The sequence below is a fragment of the Melospiza georgiana genome, chromosome 8, assembly GCF_028018845.1.
Source record: "Melospiza georgiana isolate bMelGeo1 chromosome 8, bMelGeo1.pri, whole genome shotgun sequence".
In the NCBI taxonomy this organism is placed as follows: domain Eukaryota; kingdom Metazoa; phylum Chordata; class Aves; order Passeriformes; family Passerellidae; genus Melospiza; species Melospiza georgiana.
The window spans coordinates 31,919,761-31,938,694 of NC_080437.1; the positions used below are offsets into that span (position 1 = coordinate 31,919,761).

Here is an 18,934-nt window from a genome sequence, read left to right on the forward strand (position 1 = left end):
AAAGATAGCATCCTCTGAGAGTTTTGCAGTCAGCATCCAGTGAGGCTCCCAAGTCAAGGTTCCCAAACTGGCCCTGTAACACATGATAAATAATAACAGCTCTTCTCCCAAAGCTAAATCTTCTGTATAAGGATTGCTGTTACTGGTGGGCTGGGTAGCACCATCCATTATTGAATTTGTCTAATATTGGACATTATAAGATTAAGATCTTGCCAGAATTATGTAGACTGAAATTTTCCATGCTGGATATTTTCTGTGCTACATTTTTTCTTTTTTTTTATTAAAACTAAAAGTCTGAAGGTGGAAGCCAAGATTGATCAGAAAGACGAAGAAGTGTCATCAGTCTGGTGAGGGAATGAGCTCTGGTGAATTAGCACCATTATAGCTATTCCTTAAATATCCAGGCTAAGTATGAGATCTAGTGCAGTTTCAGAGAATGTTATTTGCATTGCACATTGCTGAGGGAGCTGACAAATTTAACAGTATTTTGCTGCAACTCAGTGATGCTGTTCATCCTCTCAGTCAAAAATGGGAGAGGCCATTTAGGGATTTCAGGGAATGATCCCATCTTGAGGGTCTCTCCATGCTTTTCCCTCCAGTGAAAGAAAGCAGCCACTTCAGACTGAGCCTCAAAGTCTTGCAGATGTCTCCCAAAGGGTGGCACTTGGAGAGGTGCTGCAGAGTTGCTGGTGTGCAGTGAATCCATTTCCCACCTGTACTGCTGCACACTGCCAGTGTAGGACAAGTGCTGGGATCAGATGGGGAGAGAAATTGTGACCCACTGTCTAAAGAGATTGAGAATGAGTGTAGGAATGGAGGAAATCATCTTAGAGGAAGCAGAATGGAGGAGCAGTACTGCTGCAAAATTAGGATGGGAAGGTGAAAGGAAAAATAGGGCAGTCATGGTCCACAGAGTCCAGAGAGCCCAGGATGATCAGCCAACACAATTTACAGCTTCTTTCCCAGCACAAGCAGCACAAACAGATACACTGACACCCCTGTGTCAGCTCGGCTGCTGTGGGTATCGCTATGAGTGTCAGCATGATGGAGTTTCTGTTTCAAAGAAAACTTAGCAAAGAGCTCAAGAAAAGCTGTGTTAAAAGAACATTCTTCAAGTTGCCAAGTCGAAAGTTCCCAGCCTTTTGTGTAAACTCTTCCAAATGAGCAAGATTTTCTTCACTGGTCCACAGCAGGTTTTGTTCTTCAGTTTTTCTTCAGTTCCTTAAAAGCTTAGGAAATTAAGCATGCAAAAAATATGTGTTAAAACAATGAGCACCTAAAATAAATTTTGAATTAAGTCTGCCTATGCAGCTTAAATTAATCTTTCAGTATATATATCAAGTAATTAATTTTCTTCCCCAGGAGCCCTAATGCTGTCAGTTCAAAAGACTGAGTTAGTCTGGGGCTGGAACTGGGTTGTCTAATAAAGGAGCATAGAATGGCTGACTCATTTACTGCATGAGGTAAAAGGTGTGTGATAAATTTAAATGGGGATTTGCAGCATCAAAGGAAATGGTCTCATAGCCAAGGCAATTGAATGGCATGCTAAGGAACTGGACAGGGATAGATCTTATGTGATGACAGGCAAGTCACTTAAAATTAGTTTTTCACAGTTGGCCTCTAATTGTGCTTTTTCCATTTTCTGAGTAGCTGCCTTGAGATTTTTGGGTCTTGGTTACAAACGTGTCCAACTGAAGCAAATGGAAGGTTGGCTTTGGACAGAGAGAACAGCATTTAAAGTTAAATACACAGAAAATCAAGTAGCACTAATCAGTAGACACTTTTTACCTTAATCTTCACATGTTTCAGCTCCCCATCTGCAAAATTGGAGTCTCTGTCTCTCAAAGGTGGGGTGCAAATAGATCCATGAATACACCTGAGATATCTAAGGGCTGTGTTGGAGATGTCACAGAAAGATCCACGGGGAGATGAATCACTGTGTCTCCAGAGCAGGCCTGACTGGTGTGCAGTAAATACAGTCCAGGGCCACACACTGAACCAGGGGAGAGCACCGAACACTGAATAGCTGCTCATTATTAGACACTGTCTGTCCTGTGCGCTGAATGAGGGAAAGGCCCTGTGGGAAAAGCAGTGTGCAGTGATGTAATTACAGACTGTACCAGAACAGTGAGCAGTGGCATTCAGGCTGCACCAGCAACTTTAATTTAGGTTTTTCCTGGGTCTTGAGTCTGAGCTTTGCAACCTCAATCACGTTCCTTTAATAATTCAGGGTACGTCGATGTAACGCTGCAGCTGAATTCTTCCTTGTGGCATATTATGTCCTATGAAAAAAGATATTCTGTAATCAAAAGTCTTGCATGACTTCCTGTTTGCTCCCCATGCTGCTATGGATAATTGCCTCTTTCCTGCGGGTGGAATCAAGACTGTTGAAGTCCAATGGCCTCAACCATGGGCTGCTTATTCGATGTGGCGTGTAAGCAGCAGGGATTTCCTTGTCCCTGGCTGGAGACCTGCATACTTTACCTCTTCCATGCAAGTAGGATGAAATTAATCAGTGTTGGTTTTCTCAGCAAGCAATGAAATTTTAACCACTGCAATGTCGGAGGAGGAAGACTCCTCAAAGGGGACCAGGAGAAGGTGCCTGAATGAGAAGCTCCTGCCAAGACATGAACACTGCACTTAAGTGTGTCTGAAACGTTGGGCGCAGAGAGTAAATAAGCCCCATGACAGGTCTAGCCTAACTACCCAGCACTTCCATGGCAAGTAGCCCATACTTTCACCAACCTTGGCATCGAGACGAGGATAATATTTTTGCAAGGATGAACTGCACTCCAACAATGTCTCTGATGTTTCAGTGTCAATGCAAGCATGCTTTCCTTTCAGATCCGCCATGTGGCTCTTCTTTTCCATCCCTTACCCCCGTTTCCTTTCAGAGAAGTACATTTTATGTGTCTGCTGAAGAGGAAATCCCTGTCTTCTGTGGAGTTCCTGGGCTGAGGACCCAGAAGACAGTGCACCTCAGTCCTGGGAATGGAGCTGTTTAGCCTTAGCTGATGGTCCTCTCCCAGCCTCGTGCACTGTGCTGAGTGTTCCCATATCCCACCCTCACAGAAGAGCCTACCCATCTCCAAAGTGATAATTACACACTGAATTCCATTTTTAGAGAACTCCCAGCAGCTGTTGCACTGACTGATGAGGTGACAGGAGCAGTCTATCCATGCACATGGGGCACAGAATATTACTGGTGAAGCCACAGCTTGCTGCAAACATCTGTGCACCTAAAAGCCATATACAGCATCTGCCCTACCCTTTCTGGAGGTCAGCAGGAAAGTACAAGCACAAGAGGCTACTCTGCTTGGTAGAATTGAAGGGGCAACCCAAATCTCAGTGGCTGCCCCATAAAAGTGATTCTTTTCCCCATGTCTGGGCATCCCTTCACATTTACAGACTCAGAGGTGATGCTTCACACTGAGGGAAGGTGGTGTCACCCAGCTGAGAAAAGGCAGCATGAGCACTTGCACAGTTCTTATGTCTGACTTCATCCACCTCACTTCCTCCTATGCTCTTGACCAGAATAACTTGGGAAAGAATTTCCCATGTAGCTGTGAGGCTGCTTTACCACACCAGAGTTACTCCTTGCCATGTGTCACTCTGGTATAAAACTTTATGAGATAACCAGTTTAGATTTCAGTGTACGCAGTTGATATATTTGAGCAAAGCAATTTCTTGGTGGGTCAGCACCTAGCTGGAAGGATGCTGAAGAAGGCAAGCATTAGGATCTCAGTTTTTCATTTATTTCTTCCAATATGTTGAAGAATCCTCTTCCAAGTGAGAAGTAAAATGTCTAAATACATTTTCAGCATCAAAATATCCTATCACTGCTTATGAGGTAGGCAACCCTACTTGAAGTTTGTATCATTATTGCCTTCTGTTCACTGAAATCTTTTCACTAACTTTGGAGGTGATAGTCTGGGCTTCTTGTTTTGCAGATCTGAAACATTATCTGAAACAACACCATGATTTTGTGTTGCTGGATATTTGTATGTTGAAATTTAGGAAAAACAAATGGGGCAAAACACTTCATAAGGGCAAGATGTTTTTCATATGACAGTGGAAAAATAGACCAAGAAATGACCAGGAAAAAAAAGAGATAAACTGAAAAAATTCAAACACTAGAATAACTTTTAAAACATGCTAAAGTTTTCACATATTTTCCCCATGACAATGCAGTTTTCATAAGACTGAAGTTCTGTCTAAAATTGGTTTTTCTTTTTTAGTAGACCTAAGTAAGACTGCTCATGGTTTTTGTGTCTGGACACAAGCTGCCCCACCCTCTGCATCCATCCCAGTAATTTGGTATGAAGGGATCCCTGGTACTGCAGACTTCTGTCAAAAAGGAGGAAAAAATACTTACCACTGGCAATCCCTTTCTTGCACAAGCTACTTTCAGTACATTTGGAGTTTCTAAATGACTTTAAAACCTCCTTTCCACTCCTCCTATCAATTTTACTCAGCAGCTCAGCTCCTTCACACCCACTCAGAGGGGGCTGTCTCTCAGCAGGCAGTCAAATCAGCCTGTCAATAAAAACCAAGGCAAAGTCAGTGTCTGTATTAATACAAATGAGCCACTTGTAGTTGAGCAAAAGATCCAGTTAAGTGGTAATTTAGCAGTGTTGTCACAGGTCAGTGGTACCCCTTAAAAATCGTTGAGGATTGATTATATTTTTCAGTATATTATTGTCTCTGATTACTTAGGTTGGTGGTTGAGCTTATTGTGCAATTTTTTTAAAGGTTGGGATTGACAAACACTTATAAAATAAGTAGAGTTTTGCCAGCGTGGGTTTTTGTTGCACTCGAAGCTTGGGGTTTCAAAACATCAGGAGAAAAAATGGAAAGAAAAATACCCAAGAAAATTTAGCAGTGAAGTAACAACTAGCAGCATCTACTATTCTGTTAAAGGATTCACTAATAAAAGGGCTGGGATGCTTAGGACTTGCAGTGACTATTGAGCAGCATGCAGAGTAAGTAAAGCCCGTGAATAGTTTTATTATGTGCCTGTCAGTAACGTGTGCTGCTTAAATATGCACTCACAGAGTGACTGTGCTGGTGGCTCTGTGCTCTCTGCCACTTTCTGACCTGGTAAAAGTTTCATCTTGAGAAGGGAAAGCTGCTTTGCTTTCTACCTGGGCTGCTTTAGAAGTCAAAGAGTAGTTCTGCAGAAGTCTTTTCGTCTTAAGAAAGTGATTCACAAGATGTCTGCATTGGTTTCCTGGAACCGAGATGTTTATTTTGTGCTATGTACAACAGCAACAGTTCTGTAGATTTCATAACATTAAACATTCAAATTGCAACTTCTACTGAAATTTTCTTTCAGCGTGCATTACCCAGAATGTCACCAGGCAGGAGTCTAAATAACAGCACTAGACAGAAAGTAAGTTTGGTATTTCAGTTAAGAAAGACTGGGCATAAAAGTCCCAAATAAAAAGAAAAAAACCTCTCAGTAGCTACGGTCTTTGAGAACAAATCATCCAGTTCTGTCATTCCCATCCAAGGCAGAACAAAATGAGAACAACTAAGTGTTTGTTCCCCGAATTTCACAGGGCGTTTCTGAGGTGAGCTTTCATATTTCTCTGAGGGATTTTTTTTTTCCAGTCCTCTGGCCTCGCGGCAGAGACATTGTTGAAAGCCATTTAAGAAGATAAAGGCAAACCCTTTTTCTAGCCAGGGTGGTGGTCAGGGATTTGGTGTGGGCAGCCCTTCCCCTGGGGCTGCACCAGTACCACATGAAAGTGCTGGGAAATGTTGGTGGGGCATCTTTTGTGATCAGGGTGAAGCAGTTTGGAAGCCCACCCTGCCCTGAGTACCTTTGTGACTGGCCCACAGAGGCGACTGTTCAAACACTGTGCTTGGGAAACCTCACCAGAGGCACTGATCCAGGGCCATGTGCTTTTCAAGTGTAATTTATGGGAATGGAAAGCAGCTTACTACTAGCAATGGGAATTTTTTGACTAGAAGTGTAACACACCTGCCCATCTGTCTGTCAGCCAGTCATTCTGTCTCCCTGCTCTTTTTTGCTTTTTGTTCCCTTTCTGTGCACTGTTATTTTAACTGGCAGCCAAATGTAAAAGAAAGGATATGTTTAAGAACATGGTAGCTAATAATTTAAGTTAAAAAAAAAAAAAGACTTTAAAATATTCCCATTGCACATTCGCAGTCCAGATTTCCTGGTGATTAAACCTGGTGCATGCATTTCCACTGTCCTGCTGGTGTTGATGTGGAACTGAGAGACAGAGTGAGTGTTTTATTCATGTAAATTGTGCTTGATAGAGGAGAGGTGGGAAAACTAAGGTGGGCTTGGATCAAAGAGCTGCTGGAATGGGTGGGAGTCATTCTTTCCATCCCAGTTGGTCAGAGCATGATGCTGATAACACCGAGGCTGGGGGTTCCATTCCCATATGAGTTGCTCACTTGAAAGCTGGACTCGATGGTTGGGTCTCTTCCAACTCAGAATATTCCGTGGTTTCAGCAGGTTTAACAAATGTCTTCATTATTGGCAGCGGTTATTTGTTGTCTTTCCCTGCACCCCATCATTCACTAAAGGATATTTTTGATTCTCTGATTGAGAGGCTCAAGCATTAATGGCAAACTCCATCTTCATCTTCCTCAGCTGAGCCTTGAACCTGCAGTTTCTGCTTTTGAGCACGGGGCTTGCTCAGTGACCCATGTGGAAGGGTTGCAGTTGCCTGAGTGAGTAACTTTTACAAGATGCCAGGAGTGTTGGTGGAGGGCTGGAATAACTCGGCAGAGTAGCTCAGATTTTGTTAGGAGGAGAATTTGTGTTCCACTGGCAAACAGCGTGGTCTCAGGGCAGGGCATTTTCACTTTGCCATCTGACTCTGCTCCTGGCACGAGGCTGGATGACCAAATGTCTCCCCTGTGAGAGCCGGGGGTCCCTCCCAGGCTCTGGACCCCACTCCTGTTTTCCTGTGCAGTGATTATATTGAGCTCGCAGGATCTGGTTTGATCCTCCTCCTGCTGCTGCTACAAAAAGGGTGGGTGGGTTGTTATCCCTCCTGTCAAAATCTTTGTCCAAAATCCACAAAGCCACAAACGAGTTCTGGTTCAAGTACTCGTGCAAACATATTTATGTGACTGCTTGTAGGATTTGACTTTCAAATAGAATTCCATGAGCAAAGCTTCAATGCAGCTGCTTTCAAAAAACAAATGAGAAGATCCATATGTATCACTGAAGTGTATTTAACTGTGAGTTTGTTCCAATATTCTCCAAGCATATTTTCCATATCAGTCCAACTGGACTGTTTCCATCTCCAGTGTAATGCTGCTGTGATGTGTGGAGTTTATCCTTGTAGCCTAATGCCATGAAAAGAGTGGAAATAAGGGAAGTTATACAAAGCAAACACTGTCTGCATCTGAATAATTACATTAGATGTTCGATGATCAGGAGATTAAATTTTGTTTGTTTTAAAAAAGACAGCTGATAAATAGAGAAAATTAAGTTGGCAGGACTTAAAACCAGTTTGGGGTAATTCCATTGTCTCAAGTAAGCTTGATTGCATTCTTATTTTTAATTAATTAAACTTAGATAGTCAGTGCCAGAACAACTCTTGCTGTAACAGCATAGATGAGGGTCTCCAAGTCTCTTGTAGAAAATCCTAAATTCAAATGGAAAAACTAAAGGAAGGCCAAAAAAATCTTCTTCCCCAGTACTTCATATGTTAGTTCTGGAGCTTTCCTCAGCAATGAAGGGCTGGTTTGAACTGCAGAGCAGGACAAGCTGCTGTTTAGAATAAGGAATCTATCAAGCCATTATCTTGTCATAGGTTGTAACAATTTCCAAGTTTTATTAAAAAAAAAAAAATAAAGCAAGAAAGCAGATGAAATATTTATGGTTAGAGAGAGTGTGCTTTTGCCACGAGCAGGAGAACTTCATCACAGCCCTTGGCTCCAGAGCTGCTGTCCGGCACCTGCAGGGCTCTGGAGCTGCCAAGACAAACACTCCCTGAGACAGAGGCTGCCTCGTCCTTTTTAATCTCCCTGAAGTGCCAGGTGAAGCTCTGGAGCAGCAGAGTGGTTCATGTATAAAAAGGCTCTGCTGTGCTCTCCTGGACTGAATTTCCTCTGCTGGAGTTTGTGCTGCAGGTGAATAGCCAGGAGCCACAGGGCCAACAGCAGCACTCGGGGCTCCCGCACCTCCATGGACCTTTTCTGGCCATGCTGCTTGAGGGCAGGCAGTGCCATTAGCCCCATTTTATAAATACAGCATGCCACTGAGGCAGGCACTGCCATTAGCCCCATTTTATAAATACAGCATGCCACTGAGGCAGGCACTGCCATTAGCCCCATTTTACAAATACAGCATGCCACTGAGGTCTGCAGGGCACAGAATATTGGCTGTGCTGGTAACTGAATTCCCACGGGAGCCTGCATGCTTGTGTTAGGCTTTTATGACGTGACTTGCTGCCACAGTTTATAGGAATTTTTGAATGAACTGAAATGTGGCGTTTTTATTCCTGTGTTGTGCTCTCTAACCATCTGGCTTGCCTCACTTTTTAAATGCATTGCTGGGGGACAGGGTGAATGGAGAGTCCTCAGCATCTTGATCACAGGTTTGCATTGTAAAACAGCCCCCCTCACTCCCCAAACAACACCAACAAAAAAAAAAAAAAAAAAAAAAAAAAAAAAAAAACAAAAAAAAAAAAAAAAAAAAAAAAAAAACAACCCAACAAACCCCAGAAAATAACAGACAACAAATTAAAATATTTGATTTTCTCCCCTTTTAATCGAAATTTAACAATTTTGACATCAGCAACTCTATTGCTTTGTGTTGAGCTTTTCACTTCATCAATGGTAGGTTTTGACAGGTATGAGATTTTGTTAATAGGACTATTTTTCTTAGACATGGGCTCAGATATTTTTCAGAATCTTACCAAAATATCTGTTTGGGAACAAATAACAAGGAACTTCCCTCCTGTTGCTTCCTCCCATTCCTGCAATATTCCCAAACAGGCACCACAAAAAAGAGATCCCTCTCTATGTTACTGTACAGGTTTTTGATCAGGCTCTGCAGTTTAAACAGCAATATCCCAGTTTCTTCATCAGAAATGGTCCCCTGTTTTCCGTTTCTCAGAAAGAAAAATCTGATATGTTTTCCACTCCAAGTACCTGGGTTCCCAGCAAAGTTTATGAAGCCTTATTGGCCATGACATCTCCAGGACTGAAGACCATAGAAAATTAAGAGTAAGAGCAAAAAGGTAGTAATAGGGTCTTCAGATATGCTAACATGGCCCAACTTGGGGTTTTGCTCTTGAACACAAGGATTATCTTTTGTATTGAAGCATTTTTATTAGAGATGGAAAAGCGCCTTTTGTAGAATGCAAGAGCTAATGTTCCAGCTTTCCAGATCATTCTGAAATACAAGAGCAACACAGACACTGTTAATAATGCAATCAAAGCAATTTAAATCCTTTTAAAACATCCACAAAGGATCCTTTGATAAGAAGCAACTTTCATCAGCCTGAAAGACTAGGCAGTTTAGTGTGTGCTGTTTGTTAAGTTTATACATAGACAGTGGTAATTCCACTTTTGGCTGGAGAAGAGCAGCAGTAAATTATAAGACATCTTTATAAGCACCAATGTTAGACTTGCTGGTTTAAAATGAAAAATGTATTTATATTAATATAGCTCTAAATGGGGTTATTCAGTGCTTAAAAATGCAATTTGTTTTCTATTAGTACTCTGAATGGACACAAAATAATTCTGTGAACCTTAAAGGATTTAGTCCTTTTTTTGACAAAAAGAAGGAAATTGCTACAAGTGCACAGTGTTTGATGGGCTGTGAAAGTCTGTTTGGTTCAGTTGTGCTGCATATTCTTTAATCTTGCTCTTAGTTCCTGCCTTTGTCCTCCTTTTCATTGTGTGTCCCTGTAAGGAAACTTACATAAAGAAAGCAAAGATGGGCGAAAAAAACCAGAAGTGGTTTTATATTTGGGCTGGGCAGGGTAGGATTTCTTTTTGCAGCATCTCCCTGAGTTTGATTGAGGAGGGAGACGTGTGATTTTGGGACAATTTTAGCAGAAATTTCCATCCATCTCACAGATTTTGGCGATACTTTGGCAGGCCCCAGCCCCTTGGAAAAGAAAGTTTTACTTTTGATGTGCCAGCATCTTGAGAGCTGAGGCACAGCTCCCTCAGGAGATGCTGCTCCCATTGCCCAGCTTGAGTGTAGGGACTGAGCCATTCAAATGCTTTCTGCCATTAATTTGGGGTGATTTTTGTTATTCTGGGACAAAGCAGGTGAGAGGAAGAGAGCAGCAGACAAATCACAGACTTGCAACAGCATCTGAGTGGTTTTGGTTCACCTTAAAGAAGAAAAATCAGGAAGGGGAGATGAATTCTGATCTTGGATCACTGAGCAAGAGCAGGAAATCAACAATTAAGTCTTCCTACATCCTCTTTGGGGGTTCCAGGTGTTTGTTTGTTGGTTGTTTTGTTTTGTGGGGGCTTTTTTAGGCGGCATAATAACTTTGCATTTGGATCTTACTAATTTTTCATCTGATTTAATGCCAAGGATAGCAGGGATCCAGAGGTCAAGCCCAAATGTTCCCATGCAGCAGCATGGTGCATCTCTTCTTGGCAATTCTCCACGCATTCCTTCGGAAAATCTGCTCTTGGGATTCCAGTATGTTGGAAAATAAAATGTTACTTAACAGATAGTACATAAATACAATCCTTGGTCACACCAATAAATGACCCAAGAGCTGAAAAGTTGTTTCTGGCTTTTGTAGACTTTAAAAGTGAGGTTTAAACTGAGCTCATCCCTTCCCACAGACATCTACAGGAGGAAGCCTCACCAGCTGATTGCAGGGCTTGGCTTTCAGAATGAGTTGCAGAAGTGCAGCTTTTATAGCAGTCTTAGACACCTGCAGTTTACACTGAATATCATAAAAACTGATTTTCAGCCAAGAGTTATCACACAGTTTTTTAGTTCATCACTAAGCCATCAAAACCCACAGGTAGATTGCAAATGTGAAAGAGAAGGGGGGACCTGGTCTCTCTGCAGACCAGTTTCTCTCCAAAAGATGGTATTTTGAGCCAGCCAAAAAAAATGAAAAGTATTTATGTGAGAAATTAGGACAAAAAATCTTCACCGTGCACAGGAAGGTTTTTATATAATTAAAATATTAGATTTTCTCCTCTTTTAATTGAAAGTTGGGGATTTTGACATCAGCAACTCTATTACCTTGTGTTGAGCTTTTCACTTCATCAATGGTAGGTTTTGACAGGTATGAAATTTTGTTAATAGGACTATTTTTCTTAGGCGTGGGCTCAGATATTTTTCAGAACCTTACCAAAATATCTGTTTGGGAACAAATTTGGCCATAGGCTTTGAATGGTGACAGCATGACGTGTGCAGGTGCAACTATTTCAGTGTGTTCTTTGTGCTGGCTGCTCCTGAAATTAGTATTTCAATACATAAGCTATGAAGTAAAGGGGAAAATGAGTCAGTAGAATTATGAATAAACATTATTTATCTTTATTTATCTTATGAATGTTAATTATGGCATTTTATATAATACCTTTTCTATATTAATCTGTGTTGTTGCTCTGTTGGGAAGATGGAGAATTCACTCGCATGTGTGCGTTGTTTGCCAGCGATATTTTCTAAATAAAGAGTTTGGCGTCACTGAGAAGTGTCTGCTTTCCCAAGAGTTTGACCCACCCAGCCTTTCACCCCCATTTTGGGTGACTTTGCAGGTGTTCAACAGGATGGCGCTGAGGCAGGAGGGTCTGACTACCAAAGATATCACTCTCAGAGCTGTTTTAGTTACACTTCATCATCACAAGCATATGGTTTCACTTCCAAGTGTTTAACATTTCCATTTCCTCAGGAAATCATTCCTTCTATTTTTTAAACTTTTGAAACGGGATGGATGTTTTTACTGGCAGGCGGAACGGGAGCGACCCAAGGCCCAGTCCCTGCCCAGGAGAGCCCTGGCTGCGGTGCCCGCCCGCCTCCCCGTCCCTCCCCATCCTGCAGCAGCTCCTGAGCACGGCTCGGGGTGCCCCGGCCCCGTCTCTGGGGTGCAGCACGCTGCTGAAACACTTCTTGCTCTAATAAAACCTTCCGCTCCTTTTCCAGCTTGAGCTCAGACGTGTTTTTCTTTCTTAGTCCGCTCCGGGCCCATGCATCCCAAGAATTAGTTGAGTGCAGATTCCTTTAGCTGACTTGGTGAGGCCAACAGCAAGATCAGGGCCTAAGAAAATAATTTGTGTCACCTACAAGGAATGAAAGCATTTTTGTCGTGTGTTTGTTGTCTGTGTTGGTACATCCATGACGGAGGCGTGGATGGCTCCAGGGAGCTGCTCTGGCTGTTGCATTTTCTGAGATTATTTCTGGTATTTCCTTTTTCCTTGTTACCAGTGGGTCACCCTTCTCATGTGCTGGCCAAGTTCTGTAGAGTAAGAGGAAGTCTGTGCTCATGTCTTATTTATGTTGTGTTTATCTGTGTATATCTATCTGTTTATTTGTATGTTGTAGTGTTTAGCTGCTTGTTTTCTTTCCCTGCTGTTCTGTGAAGTTATGGATGTGCAATTAACACACTAATTTACCTGGTCTCACTGGCCCTTTTGGTAGAAGATAATCCTCTGCTACACTGGGTGTCACCGTGTCATAACAACTTTGCTAAACTAACTGCATTTTGTACAACAGTTATCACTGTCCATCAAATGATGTTGTACAAGAAAAAACATGGGGCAAACCAGCTGATTATTGTGTTTGTCCCTTTCTGGTTTACTCTGTTATGAATCCAAACAGTCTCTTTCTTTTTTGGCATGGGGGAGCTTCTGGAGGGATTGAGTCCTGCCACCAGGCAGGCCGCGTGCTGCTGGTATTCAGGGTGTATGTTGTATTCATATCCTCACAAGAGCTGGTTAGTCAAGGCAGCAGAAACCAGCATCAGGCAGATGTAGTTAAACCTCAAAAACCTCCCAGGAGAGCTCACCTGAGCCTCTGGCTTCGTGCTGGTCTCTGGGATGTTGTGAGGGCTGTTGTCCTGATCCACTCTCCTCACTCCTTCACTTCCACTAAGGTGCTGTGCATGTCTGCACATCCCTCCAGCAGTTACTCACTAAAAATGCCACTTGATCAAGCAGCACAAGCTGGTAGCACCCACAAGGACACCCCACAAGCACCCACAAGGACACCCCAAGGCTGCTCCATGTCCTAGGGATCCTGCTGCTTTTCCCACCACACCTATCAGTGCCATGGTGTTCCATGCTGAAGGCTCCAGCTCAGGCAAATAAGCCAGTGCCAGGGGGTGGCTGCTGATAATTGACTGAAGGTGAAGTTAGGATTTATACAGTGATTTTGATCCAGTTTTGCTTGTGAGAGGGCATCAAAACATTGCAGTTTTCTCAGTAGATTGAGTGATATCCTGATCCAAAATGAAATGGCAGTGCCAGCGAAAAAATGCTGCTGGCATGTTGTTCCCAACTGCTTCAGAAGACCAAACCAGAGCAGGACCAGACTGAATTAAAGCCCATTTCAGCTATCCCCAATCCATGTCTCTAGTGACCACTGGACCAAGTTCCTGACCAAGTGCTTCAGGAATCAGTTCCTGAAGTACAGCCAGGTGCAGCACTGGGCAGGCTCCCTCCTTCCCCTTAGGTGAGGCAGCCTTGGCTGCTCCTGCCTGCTGTCACCCAGGTACAGGGCAGAAATCCAGCACCTCAAACAGCATTTTCTGTTCAGGACAAATGTCCCCAGAGCGTGGGGAGGCCCTGGCATGAGCTGCCCAGAGAAGATGTGGGTGCCTCATCACTGGAAGTGTCCAAGGCCAGTTTGGTTGGAGCAGCCTGGGATAGTGGAAGGTGGCTCTGCCCATGGCAGGGGATGTGTAATTAGGTGATCTTTAGGATCCCTTCCAACCCAAACCATTTTGTTATTCTTGGACAACCCATTTCCAATGTTTCCAACCCAAACCATTCCATGATTCTATGGCAATTCTGATTTTTCAGAACATGGTCCCCAGGGCACAAGCTGAGTTGAGCAGGTCTTTCAGCTGGGTGCCTCAATGGCAAAGAGCAGCTTTGGATGCCTTCATCCATGGAATGGGAGGAGCTGAAGGGCATGGGGGCCAAAGCAGAGGGGGAATCAAAGACATTGCAGGAGTTACTGCAGGCCCAAGAGGGAAATAGCCAAGGCACTGACAACTTGTGTGGGTTTGGTATGTCTGTTTGCAGTGCTGTGTTATGTGTTTAGAAGCTGGTTGTTTCCATAATAACAGCAAGTGCCATATGGCAGCGAGGAGGGTGGTGAGAAGAATGCCTAAGGAAACACAGTATGTTGTTTGACATGTGTGTACTTGTAGAGGAATAACGTGTCTCAAGCAAGTATTGCTGCTCCAAGCAGGCTGGGGGATTTTCTGCTCTCACCAGAAAAATATCCAGAGCCCTTGGCATTCGTGCTGGTGCCATGCCAGTTAATGATGCTGATATTCTCCTGCTGATAGTCCTTGTGATGAGCAAAGAACCTTTTGCTGTACTGTGAGTGATGGTTGTGGATGCACCAGCACAGAGGAATGGCATTTAAACATGGCTTTTGAGGGGAAATGCAGTTCTGTGAGGAGTGCTGTGTTAAACTGAAATGAGCCAGATGCCATATGCTCTATCCATTCCTTAATGCTCAGCAATTAAATAGCAGAAATTTTGAAACCTTTGAAAATGCAGTGTTTACTATAATTGTTTAATTGAAAGTAGGCTAAGCATTTCCAGAGATGTGGAGCACTTTAGTACTTTAGTGCATATCTAGGAAGCATCCAGGAAGATCTCCACAAATTCCAGCTTTTTCTGCCCTTTAATGTATGACTCATATTTCAAGGACTTGTAATTTGCTCCCCACATTGCCACCAGCACCACCAGTCTGAGCTGTACCTTTGCATACATTTCCACCACAGAAAAATGTGGAATTATTTTTTCATAATAGCTGAATGGCTTTTGCTTGACCTTTACCAACAAAATTCAGCCTCTCTTAATTGAGTCCTAAAGCCATTAATTATATTTGTATTTGGATACCTGAAACGTGGTGGCAGGGAGAAGGAGGTTGTGGTGATTTTGGGGTTGTAGTCCTGCACTCACTTGCAATGCTTTGAGCTCATGAACAACCCAAAAGGCAGAGCTGTTCTCATTTTCATGCTTCTGTTCTTCTCTTTCTTGCCTGCAGAGAGAGATTACTGCAGCATATGTGAGAAGCAGCCCATTGGAAGGCTCCTCTTTCGGCAGTTCTGTGAGACCCGGCCCGAGCTCGAGTGCTGCATCAGGTTCCTTGACTCGGTGGTAAGTCAGTTCTTGTGGTATTCTGGGCTGCTTTGCAATGTTCCCCTGACAGAGGAGACTCCTCTGACCCCAAGAAATCACTGTTTTGTGGGATTTTGTGTCTGAAGTGCTGGAGCAGGACAGGGCTGGCCCCAGCATCAGCTTGGCACCACTGGTGGCACTGGGACACTCAGGGACATGAGCCACCAGAGAGGGTAAGGACAGTCACCCCCACAGTGCTGCTGTGGCCTCCTTTCATGTGAACACCTGAGCAGCTGAGCTGCTGTGAGCACTGTCTGCTGATGGGGGTGAAGCCTGCCCTGCTGGGAGGCACTGGGAGGAAAGGCAAGTTGAGAATGGGCTGACAAGAGAGGATGGGGAATGTAATAATCGCAATATCCCTTACCAAGGCTTTTCATCCCCAGAGTTCAGGATGGTTCACAAAGGACACCCTGATAATCACCCTGTTTTTTTCAAATAGGAGAACAGAGGCGCAAAGTACAGAAATAACTTGACTGAGGTCACTGAGAAACAAATCTGCTCCATTTTCCACCCCAGTGAGCCATCAGTTAACCCAGCCACTGAGCATCACCCCCAAGCCCTGGGGGACCTGAGGCTCTTTCCCAGTCTGGCAGCACTTGGCCATGTGTCCTGCCAGCTGTTCACAGTGGAAAAGGCTCTCAGTCACTTCCTTTGCTGTGTAAGGGGAAGGTGTTGATCAGCCAAAAGGTGAAATGGTACCAAAGAGCTAGAGGAACTTGTCACTTGTGAGTGCCCACAGGGTCTTGCTCCCTGGCTAACACTGAACTCAGAAGCAAAACAATGCACACCAACAGGAATAAAATTGTTTTGTTTGCACCATGGTGAAGCTACTCTGAAGTATAAGGAAAAGTGAGGATTGCCCTGAAGCTGTAAAATTAACAGTCTGCAGAGGACATGTTGTCTCTTAAGATTTATGTTACTCCTGCATTACAACAGCAAATCTGCAGCATCACAAAAAGTGTTCAATAAAGTCTGAATCAGTTTTTAAATATTTGAAATCAATAAACAAAGGAGACTGCTGTTAATTTTTAAATTTTCAAATATTATTGATTTCAAATATAATTATTCTGTGTAAGCTTGCTCCCAGCCCATGAAAATCCCTGCATTAGGCAATATTAAGGTCAAGCAACACAGCCCTTGGCCATTAAATTGGATGATTGCTACTGAAATTTGCCCAGCGGGGTCACACTGTGTTTAGTGAGTGGTGGGATTCAAGCCAAGCCCTATGTTAGGCAAAAAAGGCCCTATAATGAGACCAGGAGTCTGACTTTACAGCCCTAATCTGAGACCACCAGGAATGGGAAACTTTTCTAGACCACCTGCTGTAACAAGCAGGAAAAGCCAAGAGCCTTAATTTTCTTTTGTCTCAGTTATTTTTCTAACACAAGATGCAAAAATTACCTTTTGTGTAATGTCAAATAAAGGGAAAAGATAAAAGGGGATAATATTGAGCTGTTCTTGAGGGACTTACAGAGCTTTTTGCACGTTGAAAGGGAGGACCACCTCTCTTTTTCAGTGCCCATCTAAGTGACTTTACCAGGTGGCACAGTATGACACTGGCAGAAGCCAGTACTTGATGCCTCCCAATATTTTATTCACTTTTTGTGCTCTTGCACTCAACTGTCTGCAAGGAAAGAAGTGACTGAGGCTTCTGGGAGAAAACCAGAAGCTGAGTCAGACATTTAACAACCTCTCACCAGCCTTGTGAGAGACTAAGCTCTCTCACACCTTTGCTTCCAAAGGCTGGTGGAATCATCCAGACCTTGCAGACCAGAATATGTAAAGAGACAAAAAAAAATCCTCTCCTGACTGGACATTTGTGTCAGCTGTTGTGTGAAATACCTAACCTGCTTTGAAGTAGTCTCCTGCAAATGTAATTATGGCAGGATTTGGGGATTTTTTTTCTGTTAAACAGTTGTTAAGCTGCCTTCTGAAGAGAAAGGATTTGTATCACTGAATTCTGCATGCATGTAGGCGTGTAGCTGTCAGCTCCCTCTGAGACCTGTGAATACCTTGGCCAATTTCAACCAGTAATTGAGAGGAAAGTGCTCAGAGGCATAAAGTCTCCCCATGTTTTGTGAGAGCAGTGTTTGGGTAATTAGTCACAATCGATTGTAGCCCAGACTAACACGACATGTGGTTTGTAAGCAGCAGGCCCCAACTCTAGATGATAACAGTGATAAGAACAAAGAGATGCAGAGCTCTGCAGCACAGCACTGCTGGAGCTGTGGGTGTTTGGTTCCCACTGCTGCTGTGGGACCTGTCAGTGTGTCTGTCTGTCTGTCTGTCTGTCTGGGAAATGGAGCAACAGCAGCCCCTTCCCCCAGCTGGCAGGAGGGCTGTAAGGACAGACAGCCATCTCTTGCTGCAGCTATTGTGCAAACAAGCTCATGGCAGAGGTCCTGACTGCTGAGATGAAATATGCTCCGAGCTCCCGTGGGGCTCTGGAGGCATCACGTGCTGGTCTGGGTGCTTGGAACCACAGAGATCTCCCTGGATGGCTCAGCAAAGCCCGATGGAGCCATTCACATGGAGGAACTGTGTGAGCACGAGCTGTTGTCATTAGATGGAGATGGTTTGTGATTACATGGGCTCCTCTAGAAGCCCTCAGCCGAGGAGTCACGCACAGCCCTGAAGCTCACTGTGCTCTGCTTACAAATATTCCAGCAACATTGGAGCCGTTGAAAGAGAGCCATCTGAATCAAGTGTGAGGGGAAATGTTTCCTGTGCTAAAAGGCAGGTCAGTGAGCAGGCAAGGGGCTAGCAAGGTGTGTTTGCTTCTCCACAGCCAGTGCCTCCAGCACAGGAAGGTGGCAGTTCAGTTCAGCAGGGACCTCCTGCTCCTGTCCCCTTCTCACCAGCACATTCCCTGACACTTCCTTCTCCTCTCCTGTGATCTTCATTCGTCATTAAAATGAAGGCTTTCACTTCTGGACTCCCTTTCCTGCTTCATCTACTCACATTCATAATTTTTTTTGCCAAGGGAGGGTTTTTAACAATTTAATGTGGACCAGATTTAGGTTGACTGGTGGAGAATGTGGACAATTTTGGTCATTATTTTCTCTCTAATGTGAACAAGGTTACATTTTTGCTCTGGAGTCACACAGGAATAGATCCTCTGGAGGAAAATAGCCCTGCTGCCTCTCCAGGTTGTTTCTGCTTGTGATATTTGGGCTCAGGGTGAGAGGCACAATCTCCTCGGGTGGACTTTTCAGCTGAATGCTTCACTAGACATGGCACTTACCTGGGCTGAAAGGATGAGTGAGCATCCATTTAATGCCATTTGTGAAAACCCTGCCTTGCTGTTAGGGAGATTTCATTTGGTTAAGTCCCTTTTGTGGTATATAAACCATCTGTGTGTGTGTGTCTTAAAGCTGTTCAAGGCTTTTCCCATCAGAAATGCCAGTTTGTTAGTATCAACAAACTCATTAACTCAAAACGTGTTTTCAAACAGTTGAAAGGGCTCTCTTTGCCCTGCCTTTAAATATGAAAAATATGGTTTCAAGTTCACTTTTCATTTAGAAATGTGAGTTATTATGAATCCCAGCTGTTTGGGATTTGCCTTCCAGTTTTCAGTCACAGATTTTAAATCTCCAGC

The 18,934-nt window shown here is 43.7% G+C and overlaps 1 protein-coding gene across 1 annotated transcript in view; it reads left to right on the plus strand.

Moving 5' to 3' along the window:
- GRK5 (G protein-coupled receptor kinase 5) overlaps window positions 1-18,934 on the plus strand; it is a 151,923-nt gene that overhangs the window by 80,305 nt on the left and 52,684 nt on the right. Inside the window, exon 3 of the mRNA XM_058028861.1 lies at window positions 15,203-15,315. Within this exon, the coding sequence (XP_057884844.1) occupies window positions 15,203-15,315 (113 nt within the window). The remainder of the gene's footprint in view (window positions 1-15,202; window positions 15,316-18,934) is intronic.